Here is a 23,029-nt window from a genome sequence, read left to right as displayed (position 1 = left end):
TAAATATGTACACTCTATGGTGTAAATGGATTTGTGGTATGGTATATTTGACATTCTATTTTTTGCTAATTTTATTCACAACCTCTTAATAAACTATTCATAACAAATGCAATACCGGAAGTTACATTTGCTTTACAATTATTTGGGCCTGTAAGTCCATGGAAGCCGGGCTTTACATCAGATTTTGCTTCGCGGTGATTACGGGCGCGTGTTGAGTCATTTCCGCCACACAACCGAAACAGGAAGCGTGTTGCCGACTGAATAAAATACCGGTTTTTCGCTGCTAATTCGTACAGTCGAAGAAGTAATTCAAGATGAACGACAAGGAACGAAACGTACAATGGGCCAAGTTGGCTGAACAAGGTGAACGTTTCGATGACATGGCGAAAGCCATGCGAGAGGTTGTCGAAAACCTCGGAGAGGCTGAACTTAGCGTTGAAGAGAGAAACCTGTTGTCAGTAGCTTACAAAAATGTTGTTGGTGCTAGGCGTTCGTCATGGAGAATGTTTTCTATGATTGAAGCTAAGGAGAAGGATGCTGAAACGATGAAAGCACAGCTGACGAAGAAGTTTCGTGATATGATCGAGGAAGAGCTGGACAAAATCTGTGGTGAGGTTTTGGACCTGTTGGAGAAATACCTGATCCCTAATGCTAACTCCTCAGAAAGCATGGTTTTCTACCTGAAAATGAAAGGTGATTACTACCGGTACAAGGCTGAGTACACTCACGAAAAGATGAAAGACGAGGTGATGGGCAAGGCTGAGGCATCCTACAACAGTGCCATGGAAAATGCCAAGCAAAATATGCCGCCAACTCATCCAAACCGACTGGGATTGGCTTTGAACTTTTCAGTGTTTTATTATGAAATTCAAAATGCTCCGGACAAAGCATGCCATCTTGCAAAAAGTGCTTTTGATGACGCAATCGCTGAACTTGATAGTTTAAGTCAAGAATCTTACAAAGACAGTACACTGATCATGCAGTTATTGCGGGACAACCTGACGCTGTGGACCTCGGACAACCAGCAAGAAGATCAGCAGGTTGAAAACTGAGCTGATCCTGCAAATGCTTGAACATTTTATTGTTGGAATTTTTAAGGCAAAGCTTACCTATTTGAAGTCCACATTTGTGATCATTTTTTACAGAACGGGTTATTTGTTAACATTGTGACTAGTTGATTGTTGTGATTTACAAGCGAGTGATTTAATCATGATAAAGGAGATGATGCAGGGTTGTTATCAGTAGAGAACAAATATTTTATTTGACATTGTTGGTTTAAAACTCACTTTTTTCAATGCAAATCTTGGTAACATCGTAAAATATTTATTGTTTGAATCATATGTTGTTGTTTTTTTAAACATTTTTTTTTATTTTGCACTACACATATTGTCAAATTGTATAAGGTACAAGCATACAGTTAAATTGTTAGTTTTTGTGCTGTCAGAATGTGTTCAGTTATGATGTAAATTAGTAATCACAGCAGATAAGCATCTTCAATCCACTTGCTTTTAGAGTGCTTCATGTTATTGTTAACCATTTTTGTATTCTTTAATTAGAGTAAAATATCTTTGGTAAATGTCTGTTTTTGTATTTTCATTAAAAATAAAATTGACATGAACGGGTGCCTCAGTGCATTACCAAGCAATAGTTGTTTAGTGTGGAATTGAAATTATCTTGAAGAAATAAACCCAGCATAATTGGAGGATTTAATAATCAGTAGGAGTACTAAGGTGCAGAAATTCCATGTCACTTAAAGAAATGTCATTTTATAAAGAATGTTATGTGCTTTAGTTATTTTTTAAATTTTCACAAAAAATACTGCTTTTATATGATATATAAAACTGCAAAACAATGTTTTTCTTGTGGGTTTGTTCGACTTCTTGCCGAGATAGTGGATAGTTTGGGCAACAGACAAGCTTTCTGTAATTTAATTAAAGGTATTGATAGAAGACTGAAATTTAAGTGCTGACTTGTATATATTTAACTACTGGCTGATGTTAATCTCAGCTAATTTCTTTCAATGTCATGATAAAATTGGTACACCATGGGGTTTTTCCTTCATGTTGACGACGATATTCTATAAATAATAATCAGCAAAATTCTAGTAAGGCCTATAACTAGGTCATAAATATAATCTGGGGGTTCTTATGTTCAAGATAAATTAGGACTTCGGATTGAGAGCTTTCTACTTCAGACCATTGTACAGTTGTAAAGATCACTTGCTAAAAATACTGGATGAACGAAGTTGACCCTGCAATTGGCTGGAAACCCAGGGCCACACTTGGACACATGGCATTTTTCCGGAGTGGCTATCGGCTGTTAGAACCCCTGAATCATGTACACATTTCTGTTGCCAATTATAATATTGCAAAGCCTATACCGGTAACTCTTGCCTTAATATAAATTTGATATTGTTTTAAAAAGATAGTTACATTGTTAGCTCTACTGGCCAAAGGACAGGTGTCCTCTGTTCGTGCGTGCATAGTAAAATTCCTCGAGAATGGTATAATTTCCTGTTTGGGTTGTTTCTCAATTAACCTTGTACAGTAGATATTCGAGGACTCGGTTACTTTCTTCAACCACCTAGATCCGCCCTTGCAGGACTTGGTTATGGCCCTTGGAATTGCTATAACCATATCAAGATTTCTCTTAGGGAGACAACCTGTACAGAGTTGAGCATTAATGCAGTGTTTCCTTTTTCCTTTGCCTGGCGTTACCAATAGGTAGAAGTGCTTTCCCTTGATTGTGGGTTCACGCTTTGGAGAAAAATAAGACCAGTAAAGTCATGCTTTTAGAGCATAGGGCCTCGTGAACATCTTGTTTTGAGTCAACATAGTGTTGTTCTTCTAGTGTATAATATAGACAAGCTGCAGGCTTATTTCAGGATGATTGCATTCCAATGGAGTGATGGGCGTTGTATTAGTCTTGTGTGCGAAGTGAAATTTTGGCCGAAACTAGAAAACTTAAACTCCGTACATGTGTTCACAATAATGATGTGCATCACATCTCATCAGTCTAGCTAACATACTTAGATTTGTTCCTTTTCAAACTTAATTTAGAAATGAGGAACGTTTCTATCTACCCATGGGGATTTAGCTCGAATTCCCATCAAAACAACACTTGGCAGCATCATGGGAGATAACTAGGGAAGAAGTTATGAATGTAATCCTTGTGTTCCCGCCCTTCAGAACACCTAATATGGAGATGGGTGCTGAATAGTTGAGCATCATGTTCCGCTAGGCAGGTGCATTTTACGCTCTGACATAGTGAGCTGTTGTGACGTCTCGTCGTTTATGTGAACACTAGCATGTGTATAGATCAGATTTGATGCGCGCATTCGTTTCTCTTTAAAGCTGCACTCTCACAGATTTACCATTTTTACAACTTTTTTTACTTTTTGTCTTGGAAAGAGCATTTTTGCGTATATATCTGCAAAACAATGATATCAGATTGCTGACTAAAATCAGATCGTAGATTTTCATATTTCCGTTCGAAAATGATTGTTTTTACTAATGGTTTAAGAAAAATGCATAAACCATCAATTTTTGAACTTAATATAAAAATCTGCGATCTAAGGTTTGTCAGCAGTCTTATTTAGCTCGTTTCCATGGATCACCCCCCCCCAAAAAAAAATAAAATAAAATAAATAATATATATATATATATATATATATATATATATATATATATATATATATATATATATATATATATATATATATATATATATATATATATTTATATATATAGGAGTATAATAATAAATAAATTAAAAAAAACGCTAACAAGGAAGACATTCTAATACTCTTAAGCATAAACCCTCTTCAGTTTTAAAATGCCATTTTGAACTTTTTTGAACTTCCATTTTTCAAAATAAGGTCCGGCTCGGGTCTATAGTTCATACGTGGAGCTACTCTGTTATATGTCAAGGTCGAGTATTTATGAAGGCTTGCAGGTCAAACATTTGAACAAACACAGAGGAATTCTAGTTCCGTCCGATATCTTTTCGTAAGGGACACGCTTGGGCGAATTTATAGGTTCGAGGCCGCCGTCTTTGTAGTTACCAAGTGATTGATTCAGTAAGCTGTATCTAGCACAGAGAAACAATGCTTACTATAGCTGATCTTCTCTTTATTCTGATATCAATAACTAGCTTAGCCCTCGACTTTGATGCCTATTTTTTCATTTTTCGAATTGATGCTACGCACATGCGAAAGTGCGTAACGCTGGCTACGCCCCTGAAAGCACTTATCTTTATAAAGACAACCAAATTTAACTGCTTTCTACAGAAGATGATCTATATAAGCTTTTAGCTTACGATCAAATTCTTAAAAAAATAATATGTAATATATGTTGTCATTTGTATATTTGCAGGAACTAAATATTGTTAAAGCAACAACTTTAAGGCCTGATTTCGCTTTGGTGTTCATGTGACCCATGTCCCCTTTGATTAAAAGTCAGTTGGGTTAATTCAATAACTGCACAGTCCAAATCACTTGAATATGAGGCTGACCTGAACTACGTTAAGTAAAAGGCATTCGATATTCGATCTTACGAATAAAACCTTTTCCAAGTTAAGGTAAACTATAACACTAATGTTTTGACTTTAAAAAGAAAATGAAAACGATGTAATAGTTGGTCCTTGACTTTTCTTAATAATGTTCTCTCATATTCTATATAAAACCATAGTAAAACACTAGAGCTATCACTGAATGTGATTAATATCAACGCACGCGCAAGTGTCGGAAATACTGCTTGCTAAAAACAATTGAAGAAATCCAGTTTCACTGAAGGTAAACGTACCACAGAATAATTACGAGGAAAATTGAAAAGTATTACTATAGTGTATTATATTTCCATATATAGCAGGTGACCTTGACATGGAAGGTAGGGACACCGGTCTTTAACGCGACACGTCCGCAATATTTTGACGAAACAATTTTAAAATCCAACCCTGTACAAGTTGAGAAGGTTGCTGTGACCTTGACCTCGAAGCTAGGGTCACGGGTAATTTGCGCGACACTGCTTCATACTGTATGGTGGTCACTTCTTTCGGTGTTTTTAGATCCGATATTGCATGACAATTATATGGACCAGTCATTTTACTTCTGCCGAAGTGTTTTTAAATCCGACTTTGCATGACAAAGATATGGACCAGACACATATTATTATCAGTAAGGCTTAGACAGCAAAGCACCCTTAGTTCAGAATGGTGCTGTGACCTTGACCTCGAAGGTAGGGACACGGGTCTTGTGACCGACACATCCTCGTCCTAAGGTGATTACTTCTGCCAAATAATTTCAAAATCCGACATGAATAAGAAAGATATAGCAAAGTCGGAACAGACGGACGGACGTGACGGCGCGCGTGATTCATATATTTGTGGAGCGGGCCCGGGTGTAACTAGTTTCATGTTCGAAATTATTAAATACTTTGTGAAGACACTTTTTGAAGCAATTGTAGGTTGTCATTAAAAGTTCAAAGAAAAATTGTTTTCTTCAGAAATAGTTTAAAATATGACGGAAAATACTTTATTTTACCGAAAAGCGTTTGTAACGCTATTTAAAATTGATAATTTCAGAATATGGTTGTTCATTTTTTGTTTGGCTTTCTTTGACGTCTATTTTGGCATTTAAATACACCTCAAGTCTTGATTTAAGTCGCATATGATGTGCTCATATTTGCATTAACAAGTACAGCTGAAACAATTGTCTCGATTATTGCTAGAAATACTGCAGAATACAAGTATATCCATTAACCTTCTAGACAAGCGAACATTTTAAAATAAACAACGATGTCTCGAATCAAGTTGTTAACTTTAACAAAGACCTGAACAATTGGCCCAATGTGCACCAAACTTAAACAGAGGTTGAGTCATGGCTAAATGGCTTTGCACAACGACGACGCCGGCTCCGACAACGCCAAAAAAGGCAACGACACAAAAGCAACGGCAAAAAGGTACCGACAAAAAGGCACCGACCCTAAGGGGACAACACCAACGCGACGAAACCAAGACAACGACACCAATGCATCATCACCAAGGCAACGTCACCAAGGCAACGACCCTAAGGCGACGACACCGATGCAACGACACCAAGGCAACGACACCAAGGCGTCGATACTTAGGCAACGACACCAAGGCAACGACATCAAGATAACGACACCAAGGCACCGACACTACGGCAACGACACCAAGGCACGGACACAAATGCAACGTCACTAAGGCAACAGCACCAATGCATCGACACCCAGACAACGACACCAAGGCACCGACACCAAGGAACGACACCAAGGCACCGGCACCAATGGATCAATACTAAGTTACCAACACTAATGTAACCGACACCAAGGCACCGACACCAAGGCAACGACACCAAGACACCGACACCAAGGCAACGACACCAAGGCACCGACACCAAGGCCCGGCACCAAGGCAACGACACCAAGGCAACGACACCAAGGCACCGACACCAAGGCACCGACACCAAGGCAACGACACCAAGGCACCAACACCAAGGCACCGGCACCAAGGCACCGACACCAAGGCACGGACACAAATGGAACGTCACCAAGGCAACAGCACCAATGCACCGACACCAGGCACCGACACCAAGGCACCGACTCCAAGGCAACGACACCAGGCACCGACACCAAGGCACCGACACCAAGGCAACGACTCCAAGGCACCGACACCAAGGCAACGACACCAAAGCACCGACACCAAGGCAACGACACCAGGCACCGACACCAAGGCACCGACACCAAGGCACCGACACCAAGGCAACGACACCAGGCACCGACACAAAGGCACCGACACCAAGGCAACGACTCCAAGGCAACGACACCAAGGCACCGACACCAAGGCAACGACACCAAGGCAACGACTCCAATGCAACGACACCAAGGCACCGACACCAAGGCACCGACACCAAGGCAACGACTCCAAGGCAACGACACCAAGGCACCGACACCAAGGCAACGACACCAAGGCAACGACTCCAATGCAACGACACCAGGCACCGACACCAAGGCACCGACACCAAGGCAACGACACCAAGGCAACGACTCCAAGGCAACGACACCAGGCACCGACACCAAGGCAACGACACCAAGGCAACGACTCCAAGGCAACGACACCAAGGCACCGACACCAAGGCACCGACACCAAGGCAAAGACACCAAGGCAACGACTCCAAGGCAACGACACCAAGGCAACGACTCCAAGGCAACGACACCAGGCACCGACACCAAGGCAACGACTCCAAGGCAACGACACCAGGCACCGACACCAAGGCACCGACACCAAGGCAACGACTCCAAGGCAACGAGTCCAAGGCAACGACACCAAGGCAACGACTCCAAGGCAACGACACAAAGGCAATAACACTAATAAGGTAATGACAATACCACGACATTTTGAGTTTCTTGAAACACATAAGAGTGAATTTTATTCTAATAGTTTATAAAAGTAAAAGCCTACAAGATAATAATTCGTTGTACATGTATATAAATAATAACAACAAAAACACCAACAAAAACAATTACTCAGTACAAAATGTAAGTAGTTCATTCCTATCAAATATCAAATGACTGTGAATGAAACCCGTGACCTCTTAGGCGGGGACAGTTTGGACTCGAGAGTCGCCATTTTTGTATGTGCAATATTGGCAGATTGTGCTATACCTAATGTGCTAGCTTTAGCCAGTTGTTTATATATAGTTTCTGAGATAACGTAATTTGAAACCAAATATTGACGGAAGCTGACGGACGACGATACAGACTGCTCACTAGCGAAGTTCGAGCTCAGGTGAGCTATAGATAATCAAGCACGAACATGCAACTTTCTTGCCTTGAAAACACGCACAGATCCTTGCAGACCCAAGGTTGATCCTTGATCAACATGCTTTTGCGCGAATGCTCACGTAGTGTTGATGATCTGATATAATATTGGAATGTGAGAATGAACATACTACTTCTAATAATTATATCAATATGAATTTATGTATATTCACGATCATTCAAATCCATTGTAGCGATTCACTATATGATTTCCGCGCTAGCCACGAAGACAATCATAATTTCCCTTGTCATGGTGAGTCAACACTTGACACGGACGAAAACTGTGAGCCTCGGCGCCGACGGAACAAGGGCGGGATAATGTAGAGGGAGCGAGGGGTGACGGCCGCACTGCCGTAGCCAGAACTGGGCGCCCTTCCATTTTCCGGAGACATTGGGGAGCCGGGGCGTCCGTGTAGGGCTGTGTTGACTCCCGGAAGTTGGCTTATGAAAATCACCATCTTTCGATGGCTCCTGATTTTCAGATCTGAGCAGTAATAGCCCATGACGGCCCAGGGCATGACGGTTGACGTCAGTCCGTAGCGGAACTGCGGGGACGCGCACGCGATCGTTTTCTCTAATAGGAAGAGGATGCCGGGCAGCACATGAGCCGCGTTCAGCGACTTAAGCGAGACGAGTGAACAGTTTCCATCGTCACATCTGTGCATGGACAGGAATATTTCAAGTAGGTCCTTCAAATCCTGCTCGTTTTCACATTTCGCGATGAATGTAGACAATAGCTCGTAAGTATCAAACAATGTTTTGCAAACAATGGGACATTCAGTGTGAATAACCTCCTTTATATTCACGTGACCTGTTGCCCTGTCTAAAGCCAGCTTGACTTTGTCATGGAGCCGCTCAAAAACAAGCCAGACGACATGCGTCCGCAAAGACCAGACGAACAGCCCAGCAAGCGTCTCCCGCCAGCTCGCACCCATGTAGCGACACGGGAGGCTTATTCCAAGCTCCCGAACGACCGTGATGGTCGGACGCTTTTTACACCTGTTATTCACTGGAATTATTTTGCACATCGGCCATGGGTCTTCCTCCAACATAAATTCAACCTCATGACGCCATTTCTTTCCGGCGAAGTTTGTGCACACACGTAAATAATGTATGTCAATGGCTTCCTCTACTTCCGTACTTTCTGTCATGTAAATCGGGCCCCCTGGTTTAAACATGTCGTATTTTTCAAACTCATTATGGCGCGTCTTCGTCACCAGAAGACGAGAAACGGATTTATCCTCAGCCGGGTAGTCTAACACCTCCAAGAAATAAATATTCATGTTGGAAAATATACTTTCATTGTCATGTGTGGCCAGCGAAATAGACAGTTTGATGTTGCCCAAGGAAGATTCATCGTCCGGGCCCAACCTTTCTTCCAAATCGGGCTTAAACCACAGACCTTGGATTTTGTGATAGTCTCTCAACACACTGTAATCATCGGTCGGCCGGAGAGTTGTGCTTTGGCTCGCGAAAATTGGCACAGCATCGTCAAAAGTGAGCGTACTCGTCACACAGTCGAACTTGGTGTAATACGACTGTAGCACAGGGGTCAAGGTCGAGTCTTTCAATGTGCCTGGTATGAGATAGTACTGTTTTCCATCATTCGAAGGCTTCCATAGTGTCAGGGTATCATCCTCTAGGAAAATATCTCGTATTTTGGTGTGAGGAGGCGCTCGAACATTATCTCCAACCTGAAAATACAGAAACGAAACATGGAACATATTTATAAAGGGGCAGTAAATCCTAACTGACTAGGCTTAATTATGATTAGAGTTACCTCTCTTTATTTACAAATTACGAAGGTCACACTGATGAGTATTGGTTTCAGGCTTTATATTACTTAATTATGTCATACCTAAAATAAAATACAGGAGTTCACTTTACGTGCCGCTTATTTCAATCAAAACAATAAAAAAATCATTTCATCTTAGCAGAGATGTTTGTACAATTATTTAAATATTGTTTGTGTGCTAATTTTCACAGTCCCGTGTGGTCTAGTGGTTAGGATTCCTGGTTTTCACCCAGGCGGCCCGGGTTCGATTCCCGGCACGGGAACTATCTTTTGTCAACTTGCAACAACTGATTTTAAATAAGACAACATCAGTGTGTGTTTACCACGTGCTAAATTGCGTCATAAATGCTACGTCGGAAGGCAATATTTTGATTTGAAAAAAAGACTTTAAACAAAGATAACTTCACTATTTCTTCACCATTTCAAATGAAATAAAGCGCAGTCTACGCCGCTTACAGTGCCCCACCTTCGTTTTTTTACCAGAGTTTGAATGCGAGTTTAGTTTCTTAAAACACTTCGACAAACCTTTTCACAATACGGCCGTCTGACGGAGCACTGTCAAAACATTATTTTGACACAGGTTTGTCGAAGTGTTTGATGAAACTAATGACCTTATCAAATTTCGGAAATAAAACAAATGCGGGACTCTTTAAGCAGCATAGACTGCCCTTTGTTTCATTTAAAATGGTGTTGTAAATGAAGTTATCTTTGATTTAAGTCTTCATTTTAAGCAAATTTTTGCCGTCCGACGTAGCATATATGACGTAATTTATCACGTGGTATATACACACTGAACATGTGCATAAATGCGATGTCTTGAATAACATTATTTCTGAGAATGAATAAATATTCTCATATCTTGCGAATGAAGTATCTTTGAATAGTTAACATGTATTAATATTTTGATGAGGAGACTTTTTATAAACAAAACGCTTAAGACTGTAATTTAACTTTTTAAAGGACCCCCCCCATTACTTGCACCATCTTCATTCATAAGATAATAACCCCAAGGGAAAATATTGGGCCTATAAACGTAGCATTAGAGACATAGAGCCGATTGTCCAGAACTTTGTTTTAGTTAACAACGTTGTTAACGTCATCGTTGTTAACTTTCAAATCAATATTTCTCTGTAAGTTTAACAGGTACACTTACGATCTGTAGTATTCTTAACTAGAGTTGAGACAACAGGTTCAGCTGTACTTGTTTTATTTAAATACATGAGCCCATCATCAACTATTTCACCCTGAAAAGTTAACAACGATGTAATTAATCGCGTTGTTAACTTTAACAAAGTTCTGAACAATCGCGCCACAACATGATAATGGAAATACTCGGAAATGGATCGAGCGTTGGTTTTCGACACTGAACTTATAATATTAACATATAATTGAAGTTTTTCTTCTTCTAATTCTCATAATAAAAATGATCATTCATTTATTCACAACGGTTTGCGTGATATTTATGTGTGATTTTTTTCGCATGCTTGTCACTACACTATGCTATTTTGTCAGTAGCAGACGAAATAGCTGCCCGCACCTTGGTCAGGCAATAACAGACGGTGTCAATGTCGTTTGCTGTGAGAATCTGTTCTTGGAATAAGTGATGCATCAAGTCTTTCGGTTCAATATTGTCTAGCAGTTAACAACAGTGTTTCATGTTAATGGAGCATAAACCACTGCTTAAAATCTCTGTCTCAGTAAAATATTAAAAAAAAAACACTCGTGCACTTTCCGGTCCCCGCATAATTCCTTCTGAAAACGGTGTATTTGAATGTAATCCAATATTTGTTTAAATGTCCACTGATTAAGCTGTCTTTTGTGGCTTTATTTTCTTCGCTTTTATCTATATAAACTAAGCTTTTATCTATATAAACTAAGCTTATATATATTTACAATGGACTTTTTTGCGTATAATGTATGATGAATTCTTTATATTCATAAAGAAATAAAAATATTTCAACTTCAGGGCTATCTAACGGGCACTTAGGGAAAATGAACTAATCACACACGCTAACAAGACGATAATCTGGGAAAATTCCATACATATTAATGATAAGTTTTGATTTTTTTGGACGGCCATAACAACATGCTGCTGTTACTACTATGGCAACGACAACAACAGTAACAACAATGATGACGATAACAACGAAAACAACAGCAACAATGATGATAACAACAACAACAACAACGATGATGACGACAACAACAACAGAAATGATGACGACAACGGTTACAACAACATTTACATCACCTTAAACATACTGAACAACAGTTAGCCTTCATAAACGAGGCTTTTACTGTTTATAAACGGGGCTTTTAATGTTTATAAACGAGGCTTTTAATGTTTATAAACGGGGCTTTTAATGTTTATAAACGTGGCTTTTAATTAATAACTACGTAAGATATTTCATAAATCATATATGCTTTTTTATTTTTATCATTTAAGTCAAATGAGTTTAATAAAATAAAGCCCTAAACTAATACGTTTCATTTGTACATCTATCAATGTTTTGTTCCCTTAATTTAACTTCACTCGTTCGACCCAACAAATGCAAGCGAATCTAGCGGGAGGGGGCACCGGCGCCTCTTCTCCCACCTTTATAATTGTCTAAGTCAACTCTTCATGTCAGTATGTTTGGCAATATGGCAGAAATATAAATGAAACAAAAAATGCACCGTATAAGACTGTAGCCGAAATGCCCCCGACCATGTTAAGAGCCTTTTTTGGGGTGGGTGGGGGTTGTGGGGCGGGGAATAGGGGTCCTGAAGAAGGGGGCGCACTCTTACGTGGAAATCATGGATCCACCCCTGACTACTGCTTAAAAAGATATATATATATATATATATACACCATTCTAAATTGGCGGGTTTCCAATTTGTTATAAATGTTACATACTTTTAGTAATTCTTTTTTACATTAAGAATTTTGTTCTCTCTTCGCATAGTAAATAATGTTTATGCTGTTAAAATGATATACGCAACACGTTATACATACGAGGTTCAGGTAATGCACGTCACCTCTTAAAGACGGTCGCTGCATTGGTTTATAATGAGCAGCTTGATTGCACCGACTTCTGATCCGATATGATATTGGATCAGTAAATGTCTATAAAATATTACGTTTATATTTCATAACGAATGCATCCAGGAGTTAACCACACCATATTAAAACGTTTGGAAAGCAGAACACACGATTTTATTATTTGTTTTTATTGATTTCATAATGGCTGAGTTTTTTTTTTACACACAAAGCTTATGACTGTAATGCTACTTTTTTAAAGCGCCCATACCTTTCACCATCGTCATTCATAAGATAACATCAGATGCATGTTTATATCGGGCATGTAAACGTAGCTTTAGAGAAATACTTGATCAAATTGGAAATGGATTGAACTAGTGTAAACGCCAATAAACTGGCAGATATAATAAATAAATAAAATAATTTGTACATGCGCATATATAAACAACCGTTTTCATAATGCCTTCACTTCAGATATTCTATACATCAAACATAAAAGCACACATATTTAATCGCAGTTTTGTTCATATTTACTCAATGAAGAAGAGTTAATTTATTCCTTGATATTTGTTTCCCCTTCGCTCGTTGAATCTTCGAACAATATCCGGTGGACATCTTCTTCCGAAATGTCCTCGTCTGGCCCGGTGAGTGTTTGTTTCGAATTCAGAAATGACATTCTGTTGTGCGCATGCTCAGTGAACTCCAGTAAGTTCATGGTTGTTGCGAGATTGTGAGCCTCTGTAGCGTGCTCGAAGGCTCGTGTAAAATGGTTTCGATGAAAAAAGTAATCACATTTTGCTAATCTCGAATGCATTTCGAGTATTTTTGGAATCGGAATATCTGAGTCTTCCAAATGTCGCATGTATTTTTCAGCGGAAATGACGTCATCGTCAGGAGGTTTGATAAGCCCCATAGTGCGTCCATTATCTCCGCATCTCAGCAGCAGAATCACCAGACGACACAGAGCGTACCCGAATCCGAATGGTCCGTCCTTTCCGCCGTCCCGTTTAAAGTTAGTCATGGATCGCTGGAAGCTTGTTTTCGCAGTGTTGAATATTCCATTGTAGACATTGAAAGCGCCTGGCTTACTGAGATTCAAACACGAGAGTTGAGCTGTCATGTTCCTTGCGTGGTTGATATAGAGCCACCCAGCCGCTCTTCCGGTGCACCCAAGCGGGTCGGTCTCCAGAATCATCATGGCTTCTTCGAGTGTTGTCTGCAACTTTTCCAGTTTCTTCTGCGTAATGTACATTCTCGTCTTTGCTGTGAAAAGTTCTAGTGTGAAATAACGTGGATTGGACGTTTTTGGAACAAGAGCCATTGTGTCATTGATGCGCCGTTTAGCGGAATCGAAGTCGGTTTTGAACAAATCTCTGCTTGCCTGCAGGTAGCCCAAAATACACAACAGGTCGTAATTTCTTGGAAACCGAACCCTTAACTGAGTGGTTGTATCTTCGAACTTCGTGTACTCTCCTTGATTGATGAGCGTGCTCAGATAATTGAAAGCCACTACAAGTCTTTTTTTCGGCTTTTCGGTGTGGATAAAGGTCACCTGCTTACAAACCTGCTCACTCTTTGCCTTGTCAGACTTGTCAATTTTTCTCTCATTGTGACATTTTTTCACAACACTCAATGGCGTCTCATGACTTATCGCCGTATCGACAGCCTTTGATCCATCGGTAACGTCTGTTTCAATACCTTGCACCTCCCGTAACTGTTTTACGTCCGTTTGCTCACAACCAAAGTACTCTTTCACTCTTGTGCGATGACTTTTATATCTCCTTTCTCTGCCGTGGCTTTCTGTACTATTTGCCAACTCGTCAGTCGTGCTAACCTCTTGCTGTTCACAGCGGGGTTCAATGGTTTGCACGATGTATGAGTATTTTTTTGTCAAGGATCTCTTCAGACTTGTCACTACATCATGATCTTTTGCCAGTAGCAGACAAAATAGCAGCTCGCACCTTTGTCGTCTGGTCAGGCAAGAACAAACGGTGTCAATGTCGTCTGCTGTGAGAATATGTTCCTGGAACAAATGATCTATCAAGTCTTTTGGTTCAATATTGTCTAGCAGTAAACAGCAGTGCTGTTCGATAATTGTGAATAATGCACTGTTTGAAAGTGTGGCACTGTTCTCTATTTCAGTGAAATATTTTAAACAACTTGCGCACTTTCCGGTCCCTTCATTATTCCGATGTCGTCTGCGATTTTGGGAAATTCCAAGCTCATCATTTGTCGTTGAACTTCCAAATTCGGCTTCTGGAGTTAACTCGTCGTTTTCAATGCTTAGCTGGGTCGCTAAAAACTCGTAATTTCCCGCGTTGAGAGCCTTTTGGAAAGACCCGTACGCCACCGGACCGCGTGTCGGAAGCACCGAAAGTAGCGCGTGGCAACGTTCTTTCCTCGTGCGCGCAGACGACACGAGTTCTACGTCATTTTCTGTGAGTATTCCTTCCTCAAAAAGTATGTCAAGGACACGTCCACGAGGTTCAAGGTCATTGACGATCTTAACGCGGTTTTCGCGCAGACGATATATTTGCTGTTCGTCCATAACATTTGTTTATCTGAAAAGCAACAACAAGAGTTTACGTAAGAAATTGCCTCGATTTCTCTAAGTTTTCGTTTACATAGACCTCTTTGGTTGAATGTTATCATAATTATTAAGTTTTTTAAATGCGCTCTCACAGATTAACCGTTTAGACAACTTTCTAAAAACAATCTTGGAATGGACCAATTTTAGCGAAAATCATCCTGAAAGCAGTGGTACAAGACTACTGACAAAATATCAGATCACTGTTTACGTTTTTTGCGACAGGTGCGTGATTACTTCAAAATAAATCATATTTACGTTTGAAAAGTGATGTTTTATGGCTTAAAACGTTACTAATGCTGTATGAAAAATGAAGTTTTCGGCAGTTTTTCGAACAATTGAGATCTATTTTATCGTGAATTATCTTATATGACTGCATTCAATGCATTGATACCAAAATCAGCTGATTCTGAGACAAATAAATAAATTAATTAATGTCAAAACTGTGAGAATGCAGCTTTAAAATAAGATGTAACTTTCAAAAACAGGTTTATCTATCAATGCAACACGATATTATACACAAACAAATACCATTTATGATAACGTTTATCTATATCAATGGCAAATCAAAATTGTTTACAAACAATCCTTTATTGAATCAAACATCCTGCTTATACTTTTGTAAAAAAATAGTAACAAATAATTCTCAAAACGTTATATGAATGAAACTATGTACAAAATCTAATAACAGCTTTTTGTAAAAGTAAAAAGATGGAAAATAATTGTTTACTTACAATTCGTGTATATCCCGTAACACTGCTAAACTTATAACCAAGTACGGCTCACGTATTGCATCACTGAATTTCCCACTATATATCTGGGTTTTCCTGAACGCACGCTACAATGACTAGAACGGCTATATTTAGAAACATGTTAAGTGCAAAATATTGTTCTATTTTTATTGTTTGTTTAAATATGTCCTCAGATATCAATTAGTATATACTATCGTAGATCTCCTCTATATAATATGGTTGTTGCTTGTTCCCCCTTTTTATACATACACTACGATAAGTTACAAGGATTTTGCATACATACATGTATATCGTTCGCTTGACTTTCTATTTTTATACAGATAGTTGACGTTTATATTTAACTGCTAATTTTGTCATACGAATATGAATCAATGGTTTTTTCAGTCGATCCTACAAATGAATATGTATAATAAATCATTTGTAGGCTGTCTTATTCATAAGATGTTTTACTGCTTTAAAGGCCTAGTAAATATATCTGAAATGTCTTTAAAAAATGTTATATATTGGAGCCTGGTGACCCCATACCAGGGGCGTAGATAGGCCTCTATTAATGTGGATTAATAATTGTGCTAGGGGGTTTAGGGCATGCACCCCCCCCAAAAAAAAAAAAAAATAAAAAAAAAAAAAAAAAAGAAGAAAGAAATAATAATAATAATAATAATAATAATAATAATAATAATAATAATAATAATAATAATAATAAAAAATAACAGACACATAGGCACCGATTATGTTAATAATTTTCCGTCCCTTTTGCCACTAAACTGTATAATTACGTGTTCGGTGTCACTGTCCATGTCTGTAACAGCATGTATTGTTAAGAACGAATACTGTAACTTTGGCTGATTTTTTTTTTGTCAGAATCATGTTGATTCAGCCGTGTACTCGCGTAAAGGTGGCTACGCGCCTGCATACAGTGATACACTTTCGTATAATTAAAAGGACGTTAGATAAAACATGTTTATTTTACAATGATTGTGAAACAAGTTATTACATACTCTCATTGGCACGATTTTACGCGAGTGTGTGGTCTTGAGTTGAGGGAAAACCAGAGTACCCGGAGAAAAGCCACATGTCCGGCTTGGTGATCACTAAACAAACTCACATGCGCCCCGGTTAGGAATCAAACCCGGGTCGCGTATATGAGAAGCGAGTGCGCTTACCACTGCGCTAACCGGACAACCAATGAAAGGACGTTGCTTGTTGATAATTTGAACGTAAACGTTTGATTCAGGGCATACATGTTTGTTTCCATATAAGAACGTACTATATTTCGCTGATTGAGCACCAAATGCTATATTTCAAGAGTTGCGCAGTCGTGAGTGAACTATTTTTTTTGGTGTTCAAAAGGTAAAAAATAAATAAAATATTATGCGATCCTACACGGAAACAATCAATGTTTCTGTTTATGACATGCCTTAAATGGAAATAAACTTAAAGTTAGACTTTTTTTGATGCAATTTACTGCCTTCTGAAGGCTGTTTCCCCAATTTTTTTATATTGTTTTCCCACTTTGATAAATAAGATTACGTAAATGAATAAAAAAGCAATGAATTTCTTGAAATATAAAAAAAAAATCTTGACAATACTTACTCTTTCACAGCATAAAGTATGCGTAAAAAAGTTAGATCATATATATTTACCATTATATTAGCTATTTTGGCCTGATTTGTAATTTTCCCTAAGTCAATTTGTTTTCTCAATTTGCAAGGCACAGGCGGTAAAAATAATTCCAAAAACATCACTTGAAGTAGTTCTGAGTTAACACCAAGGCCCAAGATATTATTTTATATATAAATACTTAAAGATGCACTCTTACTCCCAAATAAGATTTACCACAATTAATAATGTTGTTTTAATATTTCAAAAGGGATGAATAAAAGTCGAAAACAATGGATATTTTCCATAAATGCATTATTCAATAAGTAGTTATAGGTTTATCAGTCAAAATTGATTTGCTATACATGTATTTTTGAATCAGAGTGTCACTTTAAAAGTCAGTATGGTCACAAAGATGCATGGCATAAATACAAAGAGAAGAGAAAAGTGTAAGTTAGTTAAATTAAAGAACATACAAGAAAGTATCAAAATGAAAAGAAAACTTAAGAGACACATATAAAAATCAAACTGTGATATAAATAGAGTAATAAAATATTATGGGACTTTATAAACATTATTACCAATAGTAGGATTAAACGATCAGCTTATCAAGTGACAATCAAAACATGTCAGTCAGTTCTTTAAAATAGTGTCAGGTGTTTTATTGGATATAAACAGGCGAACATTTTAGAGCCGATATGAACATAAAATATATATCCACATTTATATCAATGCACACAACGTATTAATCTGCAATTAATACTTTAAATTATGCACAATGCCAGTTAACTAATGTTAGGTACTAAACAAACTCATAATTTATATAGTTACACTCAATAAGTACGTGTCTAATGTCAAAATGGTTTTAATTTACAATTTATTAGCATGTTTATTTAAGTCATATTTTTCATATACATATATTTATGTATAGCATTCCTTTTTTATATTTATCGACGAAAATACATAATTTCATGCCTTCCCTGCAATGGTTTTATCTTTCAAGATAATGGTATCAAACTTATTCAGAAGAATTATCGAACTAAACCTTCACGACAGCATATCGAGTTATTTCAGTGTTTGATTGGATTGATTAAGTTGACAATGCGATACATTTACATTTACATTCAAGTATGGGCTCTTGATATAGACTGAAATCTAAGCCCTTCCATTTAGTCGGGCCAGCAAGTACGGTAGATATGTCATCATAAACTTATTAGACTGGAAAAATAATGCAACTGACAATGTTTTGTCCGGTCCAGGGGGCTTGGGTGGGGTAAAAGCTACTCCCAGGATATTTAGATCGTATTTGAACATAAATTTCTAAATTCATTGTTGTTAAAGATCAATGCGTCTGCCTCAGATATACAATGTACTGAAATAAAACGTCCTAAGATTTCGGTATATCTGTAGGTTGTGCCAACCCTCCACCCCAAAATCGTAAGCCTCCAGTCCCCGGATGTATATTATACATGGTTTTATATAAATCATGCAGCCCGTCGCATTATACGCTGGCAGTCGGATCGGGGATTATTTTCATTAGATTTAGAATTAATACATGCTCATGTTTTTTATTTATAACTAAAACAGCAAAATTCAACAGTCATTTGGTGGGTTTGATATATATTCTCAATGCGTTCAAATGACACTGACGTCTCCAAATAACTTTTACGTAAAACTATAGATCGTCAACATTAGACTCGAACTTATTTGGTGTTTGTTGATGGATTCCCCAGAATCCTTCTGCGTAAAATAAATGAATAATTTAAAAAAAATCCTCAATTGTCATTGGCCCAAACTAAAACGCGAACACCAATAGCATCACCCACAGACACATGGATGTATGATGCTGTATGGGCATGAACTTGTATGACCCTAGAGGATATTTAGCTATGCTAGTATGTGGCAATGTTGACGTGGAATCATTGTAAGTTGTTATATTATGTTCCATGACGAGATAAACAGACCATATTTATTATTTTTATTTCCAGGGTCAGGATTAACTATACCAAGCAGAGGACAACTATACAAGAAAGCAAAGGTGTGTGTGGCATTACCCTCAACATGACATCATATAACAATGGATGACTTGGTCATAATTGTGTTAAAAATGAAAACAGACAAAGTGGTGTACTACGAAGTTAAACTTTAATGTGAAATATCCTGGATCCATTTAGCTGAAAACGGTGTATATGTATGCCATGTTTTTATGTATTCCACTATTTGTTTAAATGTCCACTGTTAAAGCAGTCTTTCATGACTTTATTTTCTTTGCTTTTATCTAAATAAACTAAGCTTATATATATTTACAATGGTTATTCCGCCGTATAATTTATTATAATTTATGATAAATTCTTCATTTTCCAAAATAAACGAATTGCGGGCTATCTCCGCGAGTGACCTCGAACATTGATAAAGAATAGCTTAGAGTAAATGTACTAATCACACACGCTAACAAGCCGATAGTCTGGGAAATTCCATATATATTAATGTTTTAAAATTATTAGTTTTGATTTATTTTGACGGCCACCACTACCTGCTGTTGATACTACTACTTTGGCAACTACAACTACAACAATGATGACGCCAACAATGACTACAACTAAATAAACCGCAACTCTTTGCATCTTATTTTATTTCAAAGGTACAAAACTTGAAGCTAAATGTGTTTTTTTTTTCAATTAATAGCTACGTGGCCACGTTCCCCATTTTGTTCCTTTAATATAACTAGAATTGTTCGACAAAACAACTACAAGCGGATCTAGCGGGAAGGGGGTACCGGCGCCTCCTCTCCAAGCTTTTTGTCTAATTTAAACCCATGCACCATTTTAGACTTAAAGGTAGCCCAAATGTCCCCCCAACATGTGAAGAGCCTTTTTTGGTGGTGGTGGTGGTGGGGGGGGGGGGGGGGGGGCAGTGTGAAGAAGGGGGTGCACTCGAATTTCAAATCCTGAATTTGTCTCTGACTTCTGCTTTGAAAATATAAAACAGCCAAAAAGATAAGTGTGTTTCCCATTTTGTTTGATAAATTTAACATTTGTTTAATGATTTACTTTTATAATAATGATTTTTGTTCTCTTCTTGTCATAGAAATGCTGGTATGTGATACGTGTATTCAAAACGTTAACTATGCGGGGTTCAAGTTATGCGAGACACCTCTCATTATGGACGGACTACCTTAAATGATCGCATAGTTTATTAGTAAGCATTGCTTGTAGACTTTGATTGCACCGACCTCTCATCCGATAAACGTATTATGCATATTTCGATTGTAATCTGTAATTGACTTTAAATTGAAAATACGATATTGGATCGCAAAATGTCTGAAGAGATACCACATTTCTTAAGAACGCTATCTTGAATTTTAAAAAAGAACTAACAATATATCTATCGATAGATCTATATCCTTCCAAAGAATCCAAAAAAATCAAGAACACAAATTGGCCTTAAAAACGACAAATGCAAATAAAAAATACGTAACTTAAAAACCAAATATTAAAAATAAACTGTACCTCAAAATCTGGATCCATGTTTATATCCATGATTTTCACTTAGTTTGCAATATGATGTTGTTTTTTTATACACTGATTGTAGTTTTGTTTCATTCCTAAGAAGAAAAATTCAAATCCATGACGCCACGTAAAATCCACAGACGGACCTAATTAGAATTGGATTAAAATTTAATGTGCCTAAATTATCGCACGGGCTGATCTTAAATTGGGCGTCGGTGTTTCACATAACACGCGATATTGAACCTTTTGTTTCTTTCAATCTCTGCACATAGCTCTTAAATTCCATTACATTCTGGCTATACTATCTTGGCGTGAAGTTAACCTTATATTTGACTGCCAATTTTTCCTTTAATAACGCCGGGTAGATATACCAGCCTTGGTGGTTGAACCAATGTATTTGTAAAACAAAATCGAGGCCTTTTAAAGCCAACCGCTATTAGTCCACTGTAGTGATTTAAATAAAATGTTGACGGAACAAAATGTCCTAAAATTTATAAAATATTTTCGAAAAGGCTTATATACGTATAAATTTGCATGTATTTCACTGTTGACATATAATTTGTAATTAAAGTAAATAGTGTTTTGTATACCGGTGTGTTTGCTTAAGCGAAATGGAAAACGGACTGTTTGTTCATTTACCATACTTTTCAGTTTGTAAATTATACCATGCGTAAAACAGCACCGGTAAGTGACTTGTTGTTTTAAGGGTTTTCGGAAGCCCATTTCATGAATTTTGTTTGATATTTTCTTTCAAGAACACAATATTATCATATGTAATGAAATGTACCACTTTACCTAAAAGCTTGCCCAATTAATGACTTAGTTAAGCAAAAATGAACAATAACGATTTTAGTGCTTGGCGCGAAAGGCTCTATGTAAATAAGCGCGCGAGTGCGATCTGCTAAGTAACCAATTAAGAACTGAATTATAATCCGACGGTTGTTTATTTCGAACTCTGTTATCGCCATGTTTTGGTTTTGTCGAAGTTTTTTCGAATGAGTTGAGTTGAGTTATACACTTGTTGTACTTCAGTTATATAGAAAGTTCGTTATCTCGAAGTATTTCCCGAGGTTCCGACGACTTCGACATAGCGAGTTATGACTGTAATTGCAAAATACTTATGTCAAGCATAATCTCAACTTATATTAAAAGCCGAGGATACTGGTCTATCAGATAATATATTGATGGAATATCTTTTGCATTGATGTATACATGTATAATTCTACTGATCAATTATCTTATCTTATCTCCTGAACTATTGTAAATATATAATCCTTATTTTACCACCATGTTTGTTTGTCTGTACGATAATGATGGCAATCCTCTTTTGGTACTTGGCAATGAAATATTTTCTTTCACTTGAATCGATTAAATCAGAATCCGTCAGTCGATGCCATTGGCGGAAACATAAGCGTCAAAACTAATTGATGTTACAATGATGTCATTTAACGGGCAAAAATGTGATTGGTTCATGAGTTTCGCTTCTTTAATATGACGTCACATCATGTATGAATGAATGATTTGAAAAAAGTGGTTATAACGCTACATAAAGACAATGCCACATGTATATGAATCAGTGCATTTTTATGCTATTACGCACCATGTGTTTTAAAATTTATATCAAAAGTCTAAGCTGTGCCGTAAGTTCGAGATATGTTCCATATGAAACACTAGCGGATTATACAGAAGGGTTGGGTGCTACCCCCACGCCACCCCATATAAATAGATAAATTAAAAAATAAAGTAAATGATAAATAAATAACCAAACAATAAATAGTTAAAAACAAAAGGCAATTTTGGTAAAAAAACAACAACGAACATTAAATTAAATACAATTAAATGCACCATTTCAGAGTAAATTTAGCTCATGCGAAGGTCTAAGTTTGAATATCAAATGACCCATCGCATGACATTGTAATGATGACCCTGG

The 23,029-nt window shown here is 37.7% G+C and overlaps 3 protein-coding genes and 1 non-coding gene across 4 annotated transcripts; 2 read left to right on the top strand and 2 right to left on the bottom strand.

Annotated features, from left to right (window-relative positions):
- Window positions 1-205: 205 nt before the first annotated feature.
- LOC128202763 (14-3-3 protein homolog 2-like) lies at window positions 206-1,852 on the top strand. The gene has a single exon (XM_052903895.1). It carries the CDS (start codon window positions 315-317, stop codon window positions 1,050-1,052), a length of 738 nt encoding a protein of 245 aa, XP_052759855.1. The 5' UTR covers window positions 206-314; the 3' UTR covers window positions 1,053-1,852.
- A 5,578-nt stretch (window positions 1,853-7,430) lies between these two features.
- LOC128245331 (uncharacterized) lies at window positions 7,431-21,410 on the bottom strand. Its single transcript, XM_052963456.1, has 2 exons — window positions 21,100-21,410; window positions 7,431-9,532 (listed from the first exon to the last, which is right to left on the bottom strand). Exons 1-2 carry the CDS (start codon window positions 21,127-21,129, stop codon window positions 8,087-8,089), a joined length of 1,476 nt encoding a protein of 491 aa, XP_052819416.1. The 5' UTR covers window positions 21,130-21,410; the 3' UTR covers window positions 7,431-8,086.
- On the top strand, window positions 9,825-9,896 carry Trnae-uuc (transfer RNA glutamic acid (anticodon UUC)). Its single transcript has one exon. It is a non-coding gene; the product is annotated as a tRNA-Glu (tRNA).
- On the bottom strand, window positions 12,834-16,093 carry LOC128245330 (uncharacterized). The gene is made up of 2 exons (XM_052963454.1): window positions 15,974-16,093; window positions 12,834-15,213 (listed from the first exon to the last, which is right to left on the bottom strand). The coding sequence occupies exon 2, from the start codon at window positions 15,198-15,200 to the stop codon at window positions 13,206-13,208; it is 1,995 nt and encodes a 664-aa protein (XP_052819414.1). The 5' UTR covers window positions 15,201-15,213; window positions 15,974-16,093; the 3' UTR covers window positions 12,834-13,205.
- Window positions 21,411-23,029: the final 1,619 nt, after the last annotated feature.

The sequence above is a fragment of the Mya arenaria genome, chromosome 9 (genome assembly GCF_026914265.1).
Source record: "Mya arenaria isolate MELC-2E11 chromosome 9, ASM2691426v1".
Classification (NCBI taxonomy): domain Eukaryota; kingdom Metazoa; phylum Mollusca; class Bivalvia; order Myida; family Myidae; genus Mya; species Mya arenaria.
This window is presented reverse-complemented; position numbering and strand designations above follow the sequence as displayed.

Bases quoted from the DNA above. Each gene is read 5' to 3' on its own strand.
- LOC128202763 (XM_052903895.1), top strand. From the start codon at position 315: ATGAACGACAAGGAACGAAACGTACAATGGGCCAAGTTGGCTGAACAA.
- LOC128245330 (XM_052963454.1), bottom strand. From the start codon at position 15,200: ATGGACGAACAGCAAATATATCGTCTGCGCGAAAACCGCGTTAAGATC.
- LOC128245331 (XM_052963456.1), bottom strand. From the start codon at position 21,129: ATGGATATAAACATGGATCCAGATTTTGAG. The intron at 9,533-21,099 runs GTACAGTTTATT...CTGTATTTTCAG, and splicing joins ACATGGATCCAGATTTTGAG to GTTGGAGATAATGTTCGAGC.